This window comes from Halichoerus grypus, chromosome 2, assembly GCF_964656455.1.
Source record: "Halichoerus grypus chromosome 2, mHalGry1.hap1.1, whole genome shotgun sequence".
Classification (NCBI taxonomy): Eukaryota; Metazoa; Chordata; class Mammalia; order Carnivora; family Phocidae; genus Halichoerus; species Halichoerus grypus.
The window spans coordinates 172,745,216-172,768,294 of NC_135713.1; the positions used below are offsets into that span (position 1 = coordinate 172,745,216).

Below are 23,079 nucleotides of genomic sequence, written 5' to 3' on the forward strand. Positions count from 1 at the left end.
ATAAGTTAGATTGATCATGACTAAAACTTCAAATCTTTCCTTGTCCCGTCTCCCAAATATACAGACAGCTAGGTGTGGACATGGATAAGCGAAATAAGAATGATTGATTGGTTTAAAAATTATAGATCAAATGATTGGATAAAACAGATTGGATAAATTTTAAAAATTAATAAATAAAAAACATAAGTAAATAAACTAAAATCAAGCCTAACCTAATCTGGCCAGACCAGATCCATCCAGATGAGATTAAACTCTTCTATAAGCCCTAAACCTCCAAGGTATCAATTTTCTGTCCATTTTAATTTCCTTAATAAGCTTCTAGACATTAATTTGTTCATTGATGTGATCCAGAATATGGTGAATCATTCTGTTTTATGATTAGTTTTGTGTGTGTGTTTCCTTAATCATCATTATTAGAAATCTATGTTTCATGGACTCCCGGGACTAAACATAGAGCTGCCCACAGTGTTATACCCCACTCCACTTCCTCAGTACGATGGGCGACCACCTGTCAAACCACAGCAGTCCGAATCCGGCGCTTCCCGACCAACTGCGGTACGCCTCTGTCTGCTTAGGTTTAAGTTGTGGATTGCCTTTAATTGCTTGTTATATGTGTTTTCTATGATTTGCATCACTACTTGTTCCAAAGGCTCACCTTGAATTTGATTTCAGTTTAGGGTTTTTAGCATAGTAAATTTAAATTCATCAGACTGCTGGAAACACCAGTTAGAGTCTCTTATATTTCTAAGCGTTCTAGACAATAGAACAGATGTAACAGTGGGCATTCATTTTATACCCAAAGCCACACATCCTTGTTCCCCAAATGCTCAAGACCACGGGCCAACCAACTTTCTCTATAAAAGGCTAATTGGTAAATATTGTAGGTTTCAGTTACAACTGCCAAATTTCCCAGCCTGTTCATATAGCTGCCATCTCCCTTATGTTTCCATTGGAGAACCTAGAGCATATAGATATATGGGCCACGGTATTACATCTAGAAATGTATCCGGTATTACTTTCAAAATGCTTATAATTAGAAATTCTTTCACTCATTGACTTATGCAACATTAACTGAACTTCTGCCACATCCCAGACATTATGTTAAGCATTAAGGATATAGACTCTGCTTTTTGGAGTTTGGGAGAGAAGGGGAAGGTGGATAAATAAGCAACTAAAATGCAGTGTTGTGATTTCTTTCATCAGAATATTCACAGGGTACACTGGGATCACATTCAGGGTACCCAGTCCAAATAGAGGAGTAAGAGGGGGCTTTTTAAAAGATGTGGTGGCCAAACTGAGACTTAAGAATGAGTAGAGTACAAAAAGGAAGGAAAGCGTTTTATTCAGAGGGAACAGAAGGTGCGTAAGCATAGAGAATGAGCATGGGCGTAGCCCATTTGTTAACCAGTAGGCTAGAGTATCAGGTGTGTGCAGGGGAAGGCTGGGACACGTAGGTAGCATAGGCCACATCCTAAGAGTCTTATACAGTATGCTAAGGAGTTAGATTTTATCCTACAGGTGGTAGAGATGAAGACTTTCATATAGGGGAGTGAGGTGATCAGATACACATCTTAGAAAAATCACTAAGGTAGCAAGTAAAAGGGTGTGAGTCTGGAGCCACATTAATAATGCAAAATAGAAGGGATGAGGACCTTCCTCCTCAAAGTCAGGGACCTTGCAGAGGGTGGCACAGATTCCAAAGATATTTGGAAAGGAAATAGGAGAAAGGGAAAAAAATTGGCTTTTACTTCATATCTACAAAGCCCCAGTGCCCTAAAACATGCACTGTATGTGGTGGATTAGCATCTCTCTTCTGTATCTAGAGAGGCACTAGCTACGTGTCTTATCTGGAAGAACTGAGAAAATTGTCACTCAAGTCCTTTTCTATACTCTAATTCTGTTGCGGCTGAATGCTTTCACAACTGTGCAGGGAAGGTAGCATTAGCCTCATGCTTACAGATGAGGAAGGTCAAGCTAATGAAAGGCTAAGTGATGTGCTCAGAGTCACAGGGGTAGAATGTAAAAAGCCAGGCTACAAGCGTGGCTCTGTCGCACGCACTTCACGCCTTATTTCCCGTGGTCCAGTGGGGTGTGTGTAAGCGCTTAGCATAGCATCGGACACACAGAGTAGGAAATAAGTGCCACTTTTTTCTCTTCTCTTTTCTTCTTTCCTCATACTACATGTTGGGGACATATTTAGTAGTTATTAAATGAGAAAGGCACCAATAGCTGTCATATATACGTTTTCATTTGCTCCTAAAATCAGAGTAGAAAGAAAAAATCGAAAGTAAAATCGAAGAAAATCCAGCAAGGAGAAGAGGAAGAGGAAGAATCCAGTGGTGAAAGAGAAGTAGCACCCGTTGCTGGCCTGGGCAGAGAGCACCTGCATGAGGGGGACACTCCCTGTTCCTCCTCCCTGGGAGGCCAGAGTTTGCCGGTGGAGGGAAGCGGCACTGCAGGAAAAGACCGAGTCCCCCTGCCCATCCGTTCTGCCGGCTGGAAGAGGGTCAGCAGTAGTGAGTCCGACTATTCCGATGCTGAAGGAGGCATGCAGAGTAAAATGAGGTAGTAGTATTTTGTTACGTTGTTACGCCTTATAATCTCTGTTGCTTGTAAGTTTATAACTTTGCTTAGAAACCTCACTGGTGCACGGGATTTAACTTGGAGATTCATTTATGCGGGCTTTGCGTTACTCTGCATTTTGCCTCGTTCCCTTCATCTGCCTTTGTACATGTGGTCCCTCTGCCTGGAATTTCCTTTCATTCTCTCTGCCTTCTTGCTTTGTTAACCACTACTCATCTTCAGTACGAGTTCAGCAGTCACGCCCTCTGAGAAGCCTTTTCTGACGGTTCCCCCCAACCCCCACCCCAGTTCTGGCTTAGGTCCCTACTCTATGACCCCTTGACTTATCCCCGCCTTAGTGTTGATCATGCTGTGTTGCATTTACCTCTTTAACTCTCTGTCTCTGCCATTCATGAGCTTGTCAGGGACACGGGCAGGCTTTATGTCTGTCGGCCTCAGCCCAGCGCCTGGCACATACTTAAGTACTCCGGACTTGTTTGTTGGATGAATGGATGCTCTGCAGTGTTTCATATCTAACACTGGTTTCCTGACCTCAAACTGTTGCCCTTTTATTTTCTGTTTAGTTGTGTTTTATGTTGTCGACTTTATTAACTTGTTATATAAACAAATTGCTTTAACAAGTTTTGATTGAAAAATATTTTTTTTAATATCACATTGGCATCTTTTCCTTAGGGTTTATTCAGAATGTTGAGTTTCTCAATGTATCATTTGAGTTGGCTGGAATAAATAGCCTTTCATGTCTATATTTTTTAAAACTATTAAGACTTTTTTCTTCCTTCTCTTGGGTAGGTCTTACCAAGCCAAAGTTCGCCAAGGAGCATTAGCTTGCTTTCTTTCTACTATAAAATCAATAGAAAAAAAAGTTCTTTATGGCTACTGGTCAGCCTTTGTTCCTGATACGCCTGAGCTTGGCAGCCCTCAGTCCGTGTCCTTGATGACTCTTACATTAAAAGATCCTTCTCCGAAGGTAAAAGCATTTAAATTCTCAGCATGATAGTAGGAAGAAGAACTTTAACATCTTCGTTGTTTTCTCTACCTTATCTGATCTCATCTGAATACAGTGCTCATTAATACCAGCCCAAGTTCTGACTTGAGAACCACTGGACAGGCAGGAGGCTAGAAATGGGCTTATGTGAATAACAGGTTGAGAAAGATCACAGTGAGGTCGCCTCCTGCCCAGGGCTCGCTTCAAGCCTGAGCACACTGAGTGTTATAACTTCAGTGTCCCTTTTGAGCTGCACTGAAGCAGCTGTGCTTCCTTCCCTCCGATGAAAATGTTGATTGCATGGTATTTGTAATAGGAAAAAATTAAAAGTGGCATAAACACTCAGTGGAATATCTTGGTCCACAGTGGTTATGAAGGATGTGTAAAGCTTAGAAAAATGTTTATGATGAGAAAACATAAGAAAACTTCTGGTGACCCTTCAAAAGCTCTTATAGGGTCAAGAAAAATAAATGGCCCTCAGTTGTACACAAAAAAATTGCAAATGCCCAATATCCTGAGTAGTTAAAAGTGGCAGAAATTTTTCAGATTGACTCAATAGCAAAGGAGAACCTGGGAGGAAAATGGGAATGAGTGGTGGCAAATAAGTCAGTAATGAAGCCATTCTGGTAATTGAAAGGAAAACTACGATAAAGGATAAAAATACGTAATATTTGAAGAGCCTCCAGCTGAGGGGAGCCCGGCAGTAGCTGAGGAGACGGTGCTGTGGAGCAAGTAGGCCAAGTACCGTGCCCGCACCACAGCCGCACCCCGAAGGGGGGAGGGGCACGGGAGTCTGCGGTGTGAGGACAGAGAGGTTATGGAGTCAGATCTCATGAAAGTGCTGGAGTTCATGTCTTTATAATGTTTACATTTGACTTAGAGTGTCATGAGAAATTTTACGTACTGCGAAGTACTCCTTGATTTGGTATCTTTTTGGGTTCTTGGTCTTTAACTTTGGTGAATGCAAGAAATGTGGTGAGAAAAAAGTGCTGTAATGTTACGACCGAGGGTAGATTCCCCTGGAAGCACAGTTGCTACGGACACACTGAGAAACTTTCCAAAGAGAAACGGACAGAAGGAAAGGGGGCTGGCCTTTTCATTCAGACAATGGATTACTTTCAGGAAATTGCAGTCGGAGATGCTACAACAGTTAATCGCAAAGGAGAAAACTTAGAAACTTCCTTTAAGATTTGGCTGTGGAGCAGTACTTGGGAAATGGTCACATTTTTACACGTTGGAAATGTGCTTCGGAAAGCACATCCTGTATGTGTCCAGGCAGCACACAGCAGATTATCAGTACAAATACTGTGACTAATTTGCAAATTTCTTCTATATAAATTCCTCAGTTGTTAAAAAGGTAGATTATTATCAAGGCTTGATCTAAGGAACAAACTATGGGGCATACTGTCTACTTGGTACCTTGAGAATTTTCCTGATTTTGAAATTCCGTAATGATTATTTCTCTTTTAGAGAGTTATGAAATGTGGAAACAAATCGAAATCTTGAGTAGTAGATAGCATAACTAGGAAAGCACAGACTGGTAAATAATCAGGTTTTCTCTCATAAGGCCAACCAAGAACAGATGACCTTGGCTTGGACATCTCCAGATCTAGAGACCCCGACACAGTGTTCAAATGCCTCCACCCTAAAGGCAACCAACTCTGGAAATGCAGTCAAATAAAATTAACCTTGAACATGTGTGCAGAATAATCAGTTCTGGGATGAAGCCAAAGAAGGGAACATCCAGGTGCTTCGAAACCTCACTGCTACCCACTCCCAGCAGTGACTTCTTTATCACCCTCCCAGAAAGATTGAGACCAAACAAACATGAGAGAAGGAAAACATAAGGATTGACTGAGCTACCTTAGCAGACATTTCTGCTACATCCGTAGGTAGCAAAAAAGGGAAAATGCTTTCCAGTTTCATTACCTTTGAACAAGACTACATGTCCAAGGGAGTGAAACCACCCACTGGTGAAATGGAGCACGCTGATGTTTATCAGATTGAAAAGTCTTCATCCATAATTGCAAATATTCAGATAATAAAAACTTAACAAAATGATTTCTCTGGAGAGCTATACCTCTTACGGTTTGCTTGCACATCAGTAATTTCTGCTGAAAGTGCTGATCAGAACCGCTAAACAGTATATTAAATACTGATGTAAAAGGCAGAACTTCAATCAAGCAGAACTTGAATGAAATTCAATGTCATAAATAGCATTTTTTTTTTTTAGGAACAAAGATATGTTAAACAGAGTTTAAGTCAGAACTATGAGAAGTATAATTTGATTTATCACATTTTTTATAGATTTCATACCTCAGTGATATATTTCAGTGACATTACTTTTGTTTTCATCTATGATGGTCATGGAAACTTTTTCCCTCTTGGGGTACCAAAGTTAATTGAGCTAAAATTTTTTGACTTTTGAGCATAAGTTCATCTCTCTCCACAACTTGGTTTTTAATTGTAATTGGTTTGCAAGCTGTTGGAATCGTGGTTTTTAATTGCTGTCTGAAGAAATGGAGGTTTAACATAACATCTACCTTTTTCAGTTCAGATCAGCCAACTAATCAGGGGTTGGCAAGGTATGTTTTTGTATGACCCATGAGCTAAGAATAGTTCTATGCTTTTAAATGGTTTTTTTTAATGATATTTCATGATTGTAAAAATTATATGAAATTCAGATTTCATTATCCATAAGTAAAACTTCATTGGAACATAGTCCTATTTATTTTTTATTTAGTGTCTTTTCTACTATGGCTGTGTGGTTGCAACAGAGACTCTTGGGCCTACAAAGTCTAAAATATAAAGTATGTGCTACTGGTCCTTTGCAGAAAAAGTTTGCCAGCCCCTGATCTAAGTCTTTCTTGGGTGAGCTGACTTGTGACTTGTGCACGAGTTCTTTCTCATGCATGGTCTCTCAAACACACACGTGTGCGCACACACATAATTTCCTAATACATTGTCAACTTCCTAACTTCAGTGATTATGCTTAATTCCAGAGACTCATATTGCTGTACTACAAATTTATTTTCAAAGCAGTAAATTTGCAGTTTTTTTGTTTGTGAGTCCACTCTACAAAAGGCGTGCAAAAATTATTTATTCCTTGTTCCTTGGAGGTGATATAGTTGAAGATTTTCTGGAAAACCTTTTTCACACCAAACTCAGATATGCTTCATGATGAGCAAATATTTAGATTAGAATTATTATCTTTTTTAAAGATTTTATTTATTAGAGTGAGAGAGTGAGCACAAGCAGGTGGGGGGGCAGAGGGAGAAGCAGGTTCTCCGCTGAGCAAGGAGCCCAATGTGGGGCTCAATCCCAGGAACCCGGGATTATGACCTGAGCCGAAGGCAGACCCTTAACCAACTGAGCAACCCAGGTGCCCCTAGATTATGTTGAGTCTCCATTTTAAAAATATCTGACAATGTTTAATTGGCATTTTGGGGGATTGGCCAAATAGGGTACAATATTGCATTATTAGTCCTACATTTATCACCTACATTCCATTTTGGTTTAATTGGCTTTCTTTTTATTTCTTTTTTTTCTTTCCTGATTTTTAATACCACAGAATCATCCAAGTACCAATTGAAAGTCATCTTTTAACATTATAAACACAATATTGCTCCAGTGACCCTTTTCCTGACAAGTACAGCAGATCATTGACAAAGGGGCACATACTTTCCTGTCCTTCTGTAAGGTTACAGTTAATGGTTTTCCTTTCTTTGATTATCAGAGACTCACTGCAGGCAGTGTTCATTTCTGCACCTAAGAATGTTTCTGAAAAGTTGGATCACTAATGATGCCTGCCAAGTTGAATGTACACAAAGTCCCTAATATCCTGTTTAATTAACTTTGAGCATTCACGGATGCTTCAGGAGAGCATATAAAGCAGCATGTTTGATGTAAAACAGACTCTAGACTCATGTATTTTTTTTCTACCCCATGAGCTATTTCGCTTTCTCTTTTCCCTTGGCCTTATGCTTGAATAAACAAGGCCTCTAATTTTTCTTTAAGTTATTCTCATGTTCATGATTTCAGGTTTTTGTACTGTGGTGTAGCTTAGACTTATTCCTTACTGTAAGGAAACCTAACAGCAATGTGATATAAGTTTTTTTTTTTTTAAAGTGGGGGTGCAGGGAGCCTAGTTCATGGCTACTTTTAGGACCTGATAGATAATCCTAATACCTCTTTTCCTAATGAAAATGATCCAAAATACTTTGAAAATTAAAAACGAAAATAGGAAGAAGGGGATTTGACTCCTGATTATTAACTAACTGATGGGAATCATCCTGAAATTTCAGACACGTGCATGTGCTCTGCAAGTTTTATCTGCCATCTTGGAAGGCTCAAAGCAGTTTCTTTCTGTTGCTGAAGATACCAGTGACCACAGAAGGGCTTTCACTCCCTTCTCCGTGATGATTGCATCCAGCATTAGAGAATTGCACAGATGTCTTTTGTTAGCCCTGGTGGCTGAGTCATCCTCACAGACCCTAACTCAGATAATTAAGGTAAACGTGCCAAGTTATCCATAGGTTCTGGAGGGGTTTTGTCTGTTTCAGTTTTGTATAATGTTTTACATTGTCCAAAAGTAATTTGACTTAAGAATATAACTAAGTACTAATTTTATTTAAAGATATCCTATTTGGAACTCTTAACTGGTGATTTTATTTAAAGCTATCCTGTTGTGCCTACTTGTTTGATCTTACCTATAATCTCTGTATATCCAAATAAATGATTTACTAAAAATACTCCTATTTTTAGTATTAAGTTGTACCAATGAGAATACAAGTGCTATTCCCCTAAAAAAAAAAGGACAAAAAAGAAAAAGACTGATTTTCAAATAAGGATGAAGACTTTTCTTCTTTAATTAAATGCTGTAAAGTTTGTGTCTGTGCTGTGGCTTAATCAGACCTGTTGACGGGCTCTTCTTGTATTTTGCAGTGCCTCGCGAATTTAGTATCGAATTCACCATACAACCGTCTGAAACTCAGCCTGTTGACCAAAGTCTGGAACCAGATAAAGCCTTATATTCGCCACAAAGGTTGGTGGTAGTTTAAAGTCAGTTGCTTTTTTATATCAATCAAATCTAGATTATTAGTTTAAAAGGTATTTAGAGCATTTTTATAGCTCTAAGATATCCCTGCTTATTCTCAAGTTTTTGGGGAAACCAGCTATTGCCAGAACCCAACTTTTGACCTCTGAAGCCCCAGTAGACACCACTCGAAGGAAGTGAGGTGGAGAATTAATTGTAAAGATTACTGGCTCTTCGCTACTTCAGTGCAGTGACTTTAGAATTAGGGGTGAGCCAAGTGCCGGGGAGCCCCCTCTGGTATATAATACACAGTTCATATCCTTCAGGCAAAAGTAAGGATGGATGGGGGTGCCTGGGTGACTCAGTTGGTAAAGCATCTGACTCTTGATTTTTGGCTCAGGTCCTGATCTCGGGGTCATGAGATTGAGCCCCACATCAGGCTCCATGCTCAGTGGAGAGTCTGCCTGAGATTCTCTCTCCCTCTCCCTCCTCTATCCCTCCCCCCACTTATATGCACTCTCTCTCTCAAATAAATAGATAAATCTTTAAGAAAAAATAGGAAGAAGTAAGGATGGATGGACAGTCAGAGACATCATTCTCTTTTTGGAAAGAAAAACTGGAATATAAAACCTAACTTCTTGAACATTATCTCCTCTGAAGTTCGGATAAAATTCCAGAGCCTCAAGTCCCCACTGGCTACAGAGTCTTACTTCGTGTTGTTTCTTGGCTTACTCCCACACAAAATATATATGTGCTGTAGCACTTGCCTGGAGAATAGTTGTTCCTTTTGCTTGCAAGCTTTAGGATCAGACCACATTCTGGTAGGTTAAGTTTTTCAGTGTGAATTCTAGTACTTGAAGGAGGTGGCGATGTTTCTGTGGCGTTGTGGGAGGGCTGGTGGACCTGGAGTCAGGCTGAGGGTCTGCAGCCCAGTCCCACTTCTGCCATCTCAGAACTGCGGCTCTGTCAGAGCCTCGTTTCCTCCTCACAGGGAGAAGTAGACCCACCTCATAAGATGTTTATAAGGCTTAAATGAGGTAATCATGTGTAAACTAAGTCCAATTCACTTGTTTCACCAATGTGTAAAATGGGACCCAGAAAGATAAATCCTGCCTTGAGGTCTCTCATCATGTTAGTGGCAGAAGTAAGATTGAAACAACCCAAGCCTTTGGGCTCAGTGTCCTGATCATTCCCCTGCACCAGCTTTTCTTCATCTGCAAACTGAGGGGAGTGGATCAGGTCTCAAAAGCCCCTTCCAAGTGTCTGGCTTTGTCCTCCAGCATTTTTATTATTCAAATGGTCAAACCCACAGAAATTTGAAAGACTAGTACAGTGAACATCTGCATACCTCTACCTAGGCTTGACAGTTGTTAACATTTGTCATGTTGGCTTTGTCTCTGCATATGTGTGTCTGTGTCCTTGTGTATACATATGTGCGTATAAATATGTGTATTTTTGAACCATTTGAAAGTCAATTACAGGGCGCCTGGGTGGCTTAGTCTGTTAAGCGTCTGCTTTCAGCTCAGGTCATGATCTCAGGTCCTGGGATCAAACCCCACTTTGGGCTCCCCGCTCAGCGGGTAGCCTGCTTCTCCCTCTTACCTCCGCCCCTCCCCCTGCTCATGTTCTCACTCTCTCTCAAATAAATAAAATCTTTAAACAATTTTTTAAAAGTCAATTACAGGGGCGCCTGGGTGGCTCAGTCGTTCTGTGTCTGCCTTCGGCTCAGGTCATGATCCTAGGGTTCTGGGATCGAGCCCCTCGTCGGGCTCCCTGCTCAGCGGGAAGCCTGCTTCTCCCTTTCCCACTCCCCCTGCTTGTGTTCCTGCTCTTGGTATCTCTCTCTGTGTGTCAAATAAATAAATAAAATCTTTAAAAATAAAAATAAAAAGTCAGTTACAGACATGATATTTCATCCTAAATACCTCAGCACCCATCTTTTAAGAATAAAGACAATCTCCTAAGAAACACACCACTATTCTCACACCTAAGAAAATTACATTGATCCCATAGTATCATCTGGTATCTGCTCCACATTCAGATTTTCCCCATATGTCTCAAAGAGTCTGTCCTTGTTTTTTGTAAGAACTTGGGTTCATTCCGGGTTCGTGCATTGCGTGTCATTATCCTGTCACTCTAGTCTCTTCTAATCTAGAACCATCCCATCAGCCCTTTCTTTCTTTCACCACACTGATGTATGGATGAGGCCCAGAGGGTTGTCTTCCAGCACGTTTCACATGCTCAGTTTGCCAGATAGTCTCTTGACAGTGTTGTTGAACTTCTGTTTCTGTCCCATGTCGTTCTCTAAGCCAGACGTTAGGGCTAGAGGTTTAATTCGATGCAGGTTAACCAAGGATGCCCTAACTCTTCATAGCCTGCGGGGGTGATTATGACCCCACAGTGATAGTGATTCCCGCTAACTTTGACAGATGTGAATGTTCGAGTGTCAAGCCTCACTCTCTTGGGAGCCATCGTGTCCACTCACGCGCCTTTACCTGAAGTCCTGCTGCTCTTACAGCAGCCCTGTTCTTCCGGACTCAATAGCAATTCAGCGACTCCCCACCTCGGCACTCCTGACTGGTGGAAGAAAGCCTCCTCAGGACCTTTTCTGGAGGAAGCATCAGTTAGCTCCCCTAAGGGGTCTTCGGAGCCCTGCTGGCTCATCCGACTCTGCATTTCCACTGTGGTACTGCCCAAGGAGGATTCCTGTTCCGGTAGCGATGCTGGCTCTGCGGCAGGAAGCACCTATGAACCATCCCCCATGCGGCTGGAGGCCTTACAGGTAGGAGGTTTCAGCTCCTCATTTCTGAAATGGAAGTAATCATTCTGCCTTCAAAGGGTGCTGGATTGTGAGGAGTGAGTCCATGAAAATAATGTAAAACCGAGCCACAGGCCAGTGGTGTTAGTGGGAGTTGTATTTCAGGTGTGAGTGCTCCGTTGTTTTGTTTTTGGTGGAGGTTGGGAGAAGACTTGGTTGTAAGTGTCAGATGCGGTCCTTTTTGGTGCAAGCCATTTTAGTCACCTCCGTTTTTATGTGACAGGTGGGTACGCTAGCTTATATAGTAACTCCGAAAAAAATTGCACAGTTCGTCTTTGATTTCTGCAACTTTAAGTAAGTGTGTAATTTTCCGTAACTTCTCTTTCATCTTCTGTCTGCTTAGAGACAACAAAGTAATTGCTCCTTCAAAGGAAGAAAACGATCCTAGATTAACGTACTCGCTTCTTCTGTACTCAGCTGTGATCTAAGACATGGGTTTGGTTCTGCACTCTGCTGCTAATTGTGTGGTTGATATTAAATATGCCCTGTAACCTTAAACTTTTTCAGCCTTAGCCCCTTCAGCTGAAGTATTCAATTAGTCCCTGTCTCAGAAAATTGTTCCCAGGCTTAAATAATATTGCCAGTCTTAATGAAACACATTTCACAAATTGTAGAGCACCATGAAATTATATGATACAGTTAATTGATTTCAGTCATAAAATAAAGATTATGGTTGTTCATTTCATTCAACATTAGAATCCTGCCCCTTGTTAAGTGTGAGTGATGTCTGTTAATATGAAAGCACTTTTCTGGATGTTGCAGCCCCGCATGGCATTCAGATCTTGGGGGTTATTCCTCTGTTCCCTTTGCAGGTGTTGGCTCATCTGGCCAGGGGCTACTTTTCAATGACTCAAGTGTACTTAATGGAGCTTGGAGAGGTGATTTGCAAGTGCATGGGGGAAGCAGATCCATCCATTCAGCTTCATGGAGCAAAGGTAACTTTCATGAACAGCCACCTGCTTTTTTCTTCTCTTCCTTTATGTTCTTCCCTCTGCTGCATGTCTGTCCGTTCTGAGGTTTCTTACAGAGGTTTCAGGTAGGGAAAGTCATACATTCCTTTATTTTCAGCTCTAATACAAAAACCCAAAGAATTCATCTGGTGATAAATTACCAATATATTTCTGGTGATTTTGTTCCTGAAAGAATGCCTCTGACATAGGAGTTGCTGAGAAAGGAAAGAAAATTCAGTCGGAAATTGTTTTTCCCCTTGATCTGAGGTCATCTCCAAACAAGTGAGGTTTTCTACCTCCGTAATTATAATACCGTGCTTTGATAATCTATTTCTTTTACCTCGGCAGCTTCTGGAAGAACTGGGTACAGGCTTAATACAACAGTATAAACCAGACTCTACCATAGCATCTGGTCAGAGAGTGCCAGTCACCTTGGTGAGTATGTGTCAGTTCACCGTTTTCTCTTTTCTTAGTGCTTCAGTCAGTTTTGAGGCTCAGTGAGAAAGTGAAGTAAACAGCATGACTTCTTCCAGTATCAAAAACTAGTTTATAATCTGTGCTGACATGATACTAGCACGAATAGGATTTATTTGCGCTTCAGTTTCTTTGCAGTTCCGTGTGTGGTCGAATTATGTGTAACATACAGCCAGCAATTTGAAACACCAACATTTCTTCCGCATAAAACCTAGTTTGGTTATTCATCCTGCCCAAGAGGCAGACTGGAAAGATGGGAAGAGACAAGCATTTGGAATCAGAAGACAGGAGATCAAATCTAGGAAGCACCATTAATGGGTGTACGAGCATAGTTTCCTCATAAGGAGGAATAATAATCTTTAACTCCTGGGGCTGTTGGAAGATTGAAATGTAAAGATGCTGGCACATGGTAGGTGCTCGATAGACGTCAGTTCCCGTAACTCCCTCTCTGCTGCGCCCCCGTGGTTCCCATTAAAGTCCTGAGATCTTAGGTGGTTGCTGCTGTCCCCACACTGTGCCCATCCTCTGGAGGTGTGAACACGTGACCCTACCAAAAGTGATGGGTTTTCCTCCTGCGCTCCTCATCCTGCCACTTCTTTCCCCTTTGCAACTTCCATCATCCTTGCAAGGAATTAAGAATACCTAGCCCTAGTCCTTTCCCGAGACTGCCACTAAAGCTAGAATGTCACCATTCACAGGGAGATGAGTTGATTTGCTCAGACAAACCTGAGTTTGCATCCAGACTTCTCCCCCTGCTTGTCAAGTGACTTTTAGGCAAGACTCTTCTGTTCACATTTGTGTATTATTTTATCTGTATAAAAGGGATACACTTGCTATATTACTTGTCAGTTGCTGAGTAGTAAATTATCAAAACACTTAGCAGCTTAAAACAACATACATTCTCTCACATAGTTTCTGTGGCCCAAGAATTGGGAGTAGCTTAGCTCGGGTCTCTCTGAGGTTGCAGTCAGGATGCCGGCAGGGGCTGCAGTTCACTGAACCTGACAGGGGTTCGAGGATCTTCTTCCAATAGGGCTCACTCACATACCTAGCAAGTTAGCACTGGCTTTTGGCAGTGGGCCTCGCTTACCTCCTCCCCATGAGGACCTCTCCAGAGGGCTGCAGGGTGTCCTCCTGACACAGCAGTTGGCTTCCCCCACAGCAAGAGAATCAGGAGAGAGCAAGACAGAAGCTGCCATGTTTTTATGACCTTGCTTTGGAAATTTCACATTGTCATTTCCACAGCCCACTACTGGATACACAGGTCAGCTCTAGCCAGTGTGGGGGCGGAGGGCCACCTCCTTAACATAGGAGGCGAGAATCACTGTGGGCCATCTTGGAGGCTGGCGAGCATACCTGTCCAAAGTCTTCTGGTTTGGGGTGGGAAAGGTCCAGATTGGGTTTCTAGGAGTTGGGATTTAGGGGAGGATAGAACTGGGCTGTGGGATACATGGTAAAACTCAGGACTAAATCCATGGGGCAGAAAGTAGAGGTACCAAACCACAGACAGATTTGCAAATGCACATGAAATCCCCGGGTTTTTAGAAAGCATGGGAAGGAAACTGTTCAAGGTACTCTTCGGGTACCTACCTTGAGATCTTTAAAGTGAGTTCAGTTTTCATAGTGCTCACAACAGCCCCCTGCTCAGTTTAAGAGTCTCCATTATGCACTGGGCCCTATGTGAGGAACTTCACACACAGGGTTACATTTTCCTCTCACCCACACTCTGCCAAGTAGACAGCTTTGCCCTGTTCTCCTGAAGAGGAAGCTACACTTAGGTTCGGTGACTTGCCCGAGGTTGCAGAGACGGGAAGCAGCCGCTGAAGGATCCAGCTCTGCCTCTGGATCCCGCGCTCTTTGGACTCTGGCACCCGTCTCTGGGCTCTGCAGGACCCTGACGCCCATTAGCAAGTTACACCATCTCTTCGTGCCTCAGTTTCCTTGTGTGAAGGTAGAGATAATGACAGATGCTTGGTTTATTTGCGCCGAGGACTGCAGTGGGTAGATCTGTGTGAGGCACTGAGAGCAGCGGCTGCTGCCATGACCACCATCATCTTCCCCCTGCTCCTCACGATCATCTTCTCTGGCCGCCTGACTGTAGCAGACCATTTCCTGGTCGGTCAAGTGGAAGGATGCAGTCATCGTTTTCTGAAGCCCCTTCCATTGCTGTGGAAGGACTACCGGAAGCATTAGAAAAAGCCGCTGCTTCACAGAAGGACGTTTGGTTACTACAGCCCCCGTGGTAGTGTTCGCGTCGAGTTGGGTCCACTGTTGGCTCTTGGGCCACGGCTTTGACTGTGCCCCTGTTCCAGGTGGTGACATTCTGGACTATGATGCTGAACGGCCCTCTGCCCAGAGCCCTGCAGAATTCCGAGCACCCGACCCTGCAGGCGAGCGCCTGTGACGCCCTGTCTTCCGTCCTGCCTGAAGCCTTCAGCAGCCTGCCGGTAACCCGGGGAGTGTTTCCTCAGCCCTGAGTGGCGCCATGAGCATCCGAGCTTCAGTCTGATTCAGATTCTTTTTCATTTTGAGCCAGTTCTCAACATGCTCTCTGAGAAAAGGGGGCTCAGTCTACTTGAGTTGGGGGCAAGGGCGGTGATAAAACTTAGAATCTTAACGTCTCGGGAGAGCTTTTCCTCCCTGTGCTTAGAGGGCGGGTGGCGGAAGTGGGGGGAGAGGCTTGGAGGTGAGAGACATTTCCGAAAGCTTTCGAAGCCAAAAGTTAGGAAGACCTGGGTCTAAGTCCCAGCTCTTCCACTCTCCGCCTCTCTGATGATCTTAACTTCTGTAAAACAGTTTTATCCTCTGTAAAATGGGCACAACGTGATGAATAACGTGAAGTGTGTGGCCGTACTTGGCTGGTGCCCACCGCCGGACAGGGTATTCTGGCGGCTTCCCTTCTGTAGTCCCCAGTGGCATTTGGGTCTGCTCTTAGCTTTCACGAAGGAGCAGAATACAGTGACCCAGGTCACGTTGTGTTAAAGGTCACAGATGCCGTGTGTGCAAACACTCCCCAGTGCTGGGGTCCGAAGTGAACCTCTGTTCTCTGCCGAGATAGCTTCAAGGTCTCAGTTGTGTTCAGCTCCCAAATATGAACTCAGACACAGACTCATCACGGTTGCCTGTCGAGGACAGTGGCTCATAGTTCTTTCAGTCTCGCTTTTCCTTCGCCAACCTTTCTCACTGCAGAGTGACAAGCAGATCCTATGCATCACCATGCTGCTTGGGCTGAATGACAGCAAGAACCGATTAGTGAAAGCTGCGACCTCGCGGGCCCTTGGAGTCTATGTGCTTTTCCCCTGCCTCAGACAGGTTAGAGCAAGCCCGCCCCGCCCTCCCGTGCCTGCGATGGGCCAGAGCGAGAGTGCTTTGGGTGCATATAGAGCTGGATGGTAAAAGGACATGACATTGCTTTGAATCTGGTTTCCTTAATTGCAACTTTATAAAATATGGTAATGCCTGTACTGCCCAGGACCCTCAGTGCCCAGGTGATGTTTAAATTAATGAATAATTGGGAAAAAAAAAAAGAAAGAAATGAGACATTACGGTGTGATAGTAATAATTTGGAGAGCTGATAAAATTTTTACTAAGAAGGAAATAAATTTCTCCTTCACTCTTAGCTGTGACATTTATCTCCCTGAGAAGTGTGTAATTAGAGTGTATTTTAGAAATGCATTTCATTGTCAACATCCTTTCCCAAGGTGGCAATCTAAGCACAGAATTCACAGATAACTGTCACGGACCAGGTTATAAGATGTTCAACAAGAGCAAAATCCATAGGCTCCTTGGGTGTGCATGGCACATACCAAAATCATGGGAGACCCCCCTCTGGGGTTTTAGTGAGCGTCCAAATTGTAACATAGTTGAACAGTAAATTGAATAAACAAATGTTGATTTTCAAATAGAAATTTGTGGTAAAGACTTAAATCTTTCTCAGAAAATAAATATCAGAATCCCAAGCAGCCGTGTGAGCTCGTCAAGTAACTACGGTGTTTTGTTTTATCTTATAGGATGTCATATTTGTTGCAGACACAGCAAATGCAATATTGATGTCACTTCAAGACAAATCTCTGAATGTCCGAGCCAAAGCAGCCTGGTCCCTGGGCAACCTGACAGACACTCTGATTGTCAACATGTACGTGACTCAACTCATTTCCCCTGGGTGACTTCTGAGACTGAGGTCCCTGGAAGATATCTTTGATCTCTACTATAAAAAAAAAAAACTAACAGTAATTCTCCCATATTGGGTAGTCAGTCTTCCTGCTTTGTTTTGTTTTCTATTACTTCAAGTAATAAGATAATTAAGTTGTGGGGCCCCTGGGTGGCTCAAGTCAGTTAAGTGTCTGACTCTTGATTTCAGCTCAGGTCATGATCTCAGGATTGTGAGATTGAGCCCCACATTGGACTCCATGCTGGGTGTGGAGCCTGATTAGGATTCTCTCTCTCCCTCTCCCCCCTCCCCCCAAAAATCAGCAAGTTGTTTTTTATATATGTGTGTGTTTGTGTGTGTATGTGTATATATTTAATACTGTATGCTGATATAAGTAATATATCCACATTATAGAAAATGTGGACAATATAGAAGTAGAAATTCAAAACCATAGTAATAGTTGCACTACTTTTTAAATGTCAAATTTGTAATTTTTTAAAGTAATATATTCACAGGTTAAAAACATTCAAACAATACAAAAGAGGCATTCCATCTAGAGCCTTGCTCCTACCTTGCTCCCCTCCCTGGAGGCAAGTGTTGTTCCTCATATGATAGCGTCCTGCTTTTCATTGCTGCGCTCTCACGTATAATGTGTATAAGCATTCTCCCAACTTTTATAGATGTGAATTACTGTTAGACAGTCATCACGGTGCCGTGATCATTTAACTGCTCCCCTGTTATCAAACGTCTGCATTATTTTAGGCTTTGATATGCAGTGAACATTTTGGTGCATGAAATCTTTATTTTTTTTTTTAATTTTTTTATTGTTATGTTAATCCCCATACATTACATCATTAGTTTTAGATATAGTGTTCCATGATTCATTGTTCGTGCATAACACCCAGTGCTCCATGCAGAACGTGCCCTCCTCAATACCCATCACCAGGCTAACCCATCCTCCCACCACCCTCCCCTCTAGAACCCTCAGTTTGTTTTTCAGAGTCCATCGTCTCTCATGGTTCTTCTCCCCCTCCGATTTCCCCCCCTTCATTCTTTCCCTCCTGCTACATTCTTCTTCTTCTTTTTTTCTTTCTTAACATATATTGCATTATTTGTTTCAGAGGTACAGATCTGAGATTCAACAGTCTTGCACAATTCACAGCGCTTACCAGAGCACATACCCTCCCCAGTGTCCCATCACCCAGTCACCCCATCCCTCCCACCCCACCCCCCACTCCAGCAACCCTCAGTTTGTTTCCTGAGATTAAGAATTCCTCATATCAGTGAGGTCATATGATACATGTCTTTCTCTGTTTGACTTAGGTGCATGAAATCTTTATTTTGAGATACACTTTTTGGTCACATTCCTAGAGGTGGACCTACTGGGTCAAAAGGTATAAACTATAAGTTCTTGGTATAATCTGAACAGATTTGTTGAGCTGTTTTCCCAAAATTTTGATAGTTATACTAAGTGAATGTATGTGTATATGTGTATGTTTAACTGGGTTTTACCATTCAACATGTTTTGCCTGCTTTGGATGGAATAGGGAGACACCAGACCCAAGTTTCCAAGAAGAGTTCTCTGGTCTCCTGCTCCTGAAGATGTTGCGATCAGCTATAGAAGCATCCAGGGATAAAGACAAGGTAGACCCACAGCACTAGTATTTCTCAATTCAGTACTTAGCGTATTATGGTTTTGTCCCACCAAATTTATCCCTGTTCAGAGGAGATTGAGAGAGTACTGAGGGTATAATGTGGCCTACTCCACCTTGCACGGTTTCTCTCCTGTCTCCTGTGTCCTGAAAAATATCAGTGCTATTTGTAATACCACTCCATGATCTGCCCACGTTTGTTTTAATATTAATCTGCTTTTGTTTTGTTTTGGTTTTTTCCAAAAAATCTTTAAGTAGAAGTGACAAGTCAGAAGGATGAGCAACTCTTGGCTTTGAATATCCCCGGTTGGACTAATAAACTGAAAGCATAGAAATGGGTTTTAGGGTCAGGCAGACATGGTTCAAATCCTGGCTTGCCCTTTAGTAGCTGGGTGACGTTTGGTGTATTATTGAACTTCTCTGAAGCTCAGTTTCCTCATCGTGGACGTGGAATCTCAGTGGCCTTGGAGCTGCTTGTGCTGAAGCACCTAGCATAGCATCTGACCCATACTGAGTACTTAGCACAGTGATTCTGAAAACCTAACGAAACCCTGCCTTGGACTCATTGGTTCAGAATTTCTGGGATTAGGACCTGGGAATTGGTTTCTGAAAAAGAAAGCTCCCCAGATGATTCTAGTATGCTACAAAGGTTGAGACTCTAATGGAAAAATACTAGACTGGAATTTTGAAACCTCAGCTCTCCTCCTCACCTTGCTGCAAGCCAGCTTTGCCCTGTTGCCCCTGGGCCTTCCATACCATCTCTGCAAAACGAGGAAGACAGAGCTCTCTGAAGTCTACTCTAAAGACATCAGTGAGGAGCTGTGGAGGACCTCACCTTTCTGATGGCACGGGCTGTTCACCACACAAGACCTTTATAGAGTTTCAAGAAGCTACACCTTTACAGGCTGCTTGTCTCATTGGCTGTCTTGCTTTAAGATGTCTAAGACTTCCTGGGTTTTTTTTAAATACTTTCTGTAACATCATTTTGGCAAAGCAGATTTCTAATGCTGTTTTGTTTTTTGTTGTTTTTTTTTTTACATTTTTTTCTAGGTAAAAAGCAATGCAGTCCGGGCCCTTGGAAATTTGCTTCATTTTTTGCAGCCATCTCATATAGAAAAGCCCAGGTTTGCTGAAATGATTGAGGAGTCCATCCAGGCCCTAATTTCTACTGTTCTAATTGAGGCTGCCATGAAAGTCCGATGGAATGCCTGTTATGCAATGGGGAATGTATTTAAAAATCCTGCTCTTCCATTAGGTAAGAAAGTCTCCCTCTTCTCTCTGGTGGAGGGCCCTAGGACAACACACACCAGTCTACATTGTTATTGAAGATGTTCCTCACATTGCTACTTATCACAGTGTTAGAAAAAAATGGAACTGTTCCGAACACCCAAGTTTAGGGGAATGGTTGAGATAAATCATAGTATATATATTCAAAGGGATGGGTGTTTTTTTAAGATTTTATTTATTTGAGAGAGAGAGAGAGAGCATGAGCAAGGGGGAAGGGCAGAGGGAGAGGGAGAAGCAGACTCTCCACTGAGCAGGGAGCCTAATGTGGGGCTTGATCGCAGGACCCTGAAATCATGACCTGAGCCAAAGGCAGATGCTTAACCAACTGAACCACCCAGGCACTCCTCAAAGGGATCTTTTAGAATTATGTTTACAACAAGTTTTTGATAATCTGGTCAAGTACTTCTGATGTTAAGCAAATTAAAACAGGATATGAAATTGTTTCTACAGCATGATCTCAATGAATGGGTAGAAAAAAGGACTGAAAGGAAATTAACCTAATTAATAACAGTGGTTGCCTCTGGAAGGGATGATGAGTAGGATATTTTTCTGCTTTCACTTTCTAAATTTTCTACAAGAGCATATGTTGTTTTAACAGCAGGGGGTAAAAATGAAGAAGAAAAAGTGGCATGGAAGAAAGGGTAGAAATTGGAAATCCCATGTCAGCCCTTGGTACCGAAGTGGGCTGCTGCATAGAAGGAGGGCATCGAAGTAATGACCTGCCGTGTACCGTGATAGAACATCGGTGGCTAATAGCTGCTTAGGCATGTGGGTCGTAGCTTCCAAATCCCGTTCACTTTCCTTACCAGCATTTGCTTTATACGTTTGTCTCTGTGACAGGGTTTGAAACAAGGTGTGTTCCTGGGGAGCTAAATCCATTCTGGACCAGCAGGGCATGCGTCAGGTTAGGGAAATCTGGCTCTGCTCCCCTTTATTGCCAAGAGCTCCCAGCCAGGGGGCACCTGGCTGGCACAGCCAGAAGAGCATGTGACTCTTGATCTCAGGATTATGAGTTCAAGCTCCACGTTGGGTGTAGAGATTACTTAAATAAATAAATAAACTTAATTAAAAAAATGAAAGGGAGCTAATGGAGAAGTAGCTTCTTTGCTTTTCCATGGAAGAAATAGCCTAACGTGACCTGTGGAGTTGGAGCTCGTTAAGGTGCATGTCTGCTTGCCTGTCTTCAAAGGCAACAGAGAGGTTGGGAGGGGCTAGGAGAGTTAGGGAAGCTGAATCTGCTGCCCATCTTGAGGAAAAAGAATCCCCCCACCCCCCAAAAATGGAGTGGAGAGTGGTAGCGCTGATGAGGAAGAAAGCAGGCTGATTTCCTGAGACCATCAGGAAGGGAGAGAAGACAGAAATCTGGGCATCATGATCTCAAAATTAGACAGTTGCACCTTTGGTTAATCTGAGTACTCTGTTCCCCAGTCACTGCCTAAATAGTATTTTCTTTCTCTTTGCAATAAAATGCATGACTTGCTGTGTCCAGAGCAGTGTCTGGATGCTAATGCGGGTGAAGAAATACTCTTGTCAGCATGAACAAGGCTGGGCATACAGTTGAGCAGGTGCGCACTGCTCAGGAGCATCCGACTGAGAGAACAAGTGGGGCTACAATTCAGTCTGGGCTCCTCCACCAAGCCTTATGCCCTCAGGACAGCCTCTTCCCAGAGAAGAAGCCTCTTCAATGATTGCCAAAGTCCCCATTTAGAGGAGCGAGTAGCAGAGGCCCCGAGCGTGCGGCAGGGTTGTTTAGGGAAATGGGAAGTTTGGGAGTCATTACTCGGCACCTTCCCCAGAATCACACAGTCAGCATTGGTCGCCCTAATCCTATAAGGTTAGTGTGAGAATTAAGTGAAAACATAGTGATTAGCTTGAGCACTAGTCTGTGTGCTTCCTCTGCCCCTTCCCTCTCCCCTGTTTATTTCTAAGCCTTCATTTGTTTCAATGCCAGTGGATTCTTTCTAGGAACAGCCCCGTGGACCTCCCAGGCCTACAACGCCTTGACGTCAGTTGTGACATCATGCAAGAACTTCAAAGTGCGCATCAGATCCGCCACTGCCCTTTCCATCCCGAGCAAGAGAGAGCACTATGGGTCTGTTGACCAGTACGTTCAGATCTGGAATGCATTGGTCACCGCCTTGCAGAAGAGTGAAGACACCACAGACTTTCTGGAATTCAAGTACTGTGCCAGCCTACGGACCCAGATCTGCCAGGCACTGATCCACCTCTTGAGCTTGGCCAGCGCCTCAGACCTGCCCTGCATCAGAGAAACCCTTGAATTGAATGGCGACATGGTGCAGTCCTTTATCCTACAGTTTCTAAAATCAGGAGCAGAGGGAGAGGACCCTAGAGCACCCCACAGCTCGCATGGAAGAGACCAACTGGTCAGAAGGGCCCTGGAGCACGTAGGCAGCATCCAGGCACTGGCGGGCGACACAGCCAGGAGGGCCATCATGGGCTTTTTAGAAGATATCCTCACCGTTTATTTTGACTCGTCTGGATCCCAAATAGCGCTCCCAGAATTAACAAGTCGGTGAATAGTCCGCCATACTTCCAAGTGTCGAGTGGTAATAGAAAGACCCAAGCTTGAGTATCAGAAATGCAGGATTTAATTTTAGGGGCAGAAACAACCCGTTCACTTTTATTTAGAATAGGTTAGCGTCTATCTAAATTTTTCTCAAGGGCTCAGCCACTTTAGAGAGTGGTTCCACGGCATGGGCCACGGTCCGGACCGTTGGAGCCTCTGACCTGTGCGGCCGGAGCTGGGAGACAGGGTTGGGTGTGGGCCGAGCGGACTGGGCGGGCGTGAAGGGCGTTTAGCCGCAGAAGGTAGAGACATAAAACAAAGGAATTTAGGGATTAGAATGTTGTGTGTTGTGTCTCTGGGAATTGTTTTTCTTTCATAATAAAGTAATGAAAAATAGCGTGCCCACAATCTCCTCTGTTTTCAGATCAAGTTGCACTTATAGAAAGCTTCCCGCAGAGCTGATGTTCAGCCAGTTTGTACTGGGGTAGCTGCCTCAGTTGCTAAAATACTGAAAAGTTCCTTACAGATTGGTAAATAGCCACTGCACTGAGCTCCCCAGTACCAACCCTGGAAGCCTCTCCACGCCTCCCCACAACCCACTCACAGAAGCGTTGACCC

The 23,079-nt window shown here is 43.2% G+C and overlaps 1 protein-coding gene across 4 annotated transcripts in view; it reads left to right on the forward strand.

The window, feature by feature from the left end:
• Positions 1-22,857, forward strand: part of HEATR6 (HEAT repeat containing 6) — a 33,116-nt gene extending 10,259 nt beyond the window's left edge. For 2 of the 4 annotated variants that reach the window (XM_036081195.2, XM_078063814.1), the window contains 14 exons: positions 418-555; positions 2,267-2,565; positions 3,373-3,550; positions 7,873-8,079; positions 8,513-8,612; positions 11,033-11,385; positions 12,234-12,356; positions 12,720-12,806; positions 15,158-15,292; positions 16,035-16,157; positions 16,856-16,980; positions 18,543-18,639; positions 19,698-19,902; positions 21,900-22,857. In XM_036081195.2, the coding sequence (XP_035937088.2) occupies positions 418-555; positions 2,267-2,565; positions 3,373-3,550; positions 7,873-8,079; positions 8,513-8,612; positions 11,033-11,385; positions 12,234-12,356; positions 12,720-12,806; positions 15,158-15,292; positions 16,035-16,157; positions 16,856-16,980; positions 18,543-18,639; positions 19,698-19,902; positions 21,900-22,471 (2,742 nt within the window). In that variant the 3' untranslated portion in view covers positions 22,472-22,857. The remainder of the gene's footprint in view (positions 1-417; positions 556-2,266; positions 2,566-3,372; positions 3,551-7,872; positions 8,080-8,512; positions 8,613-11,032; positions 11,386-12,233; positions 12,357-12,719; positions 12,807-15,157; positions 15,293-16,034; positions 16,158-16,855; positions 16,981-18,542; positions 18,640-19,697; positions 19,903-21,899) is intronic. The other 2 variants (XM_036081196.2, XM_078063823.1) reach the window with 2 other exon arrangements.
• Positions 22,858-23,079: the final 222 nt, after the last annotated feature.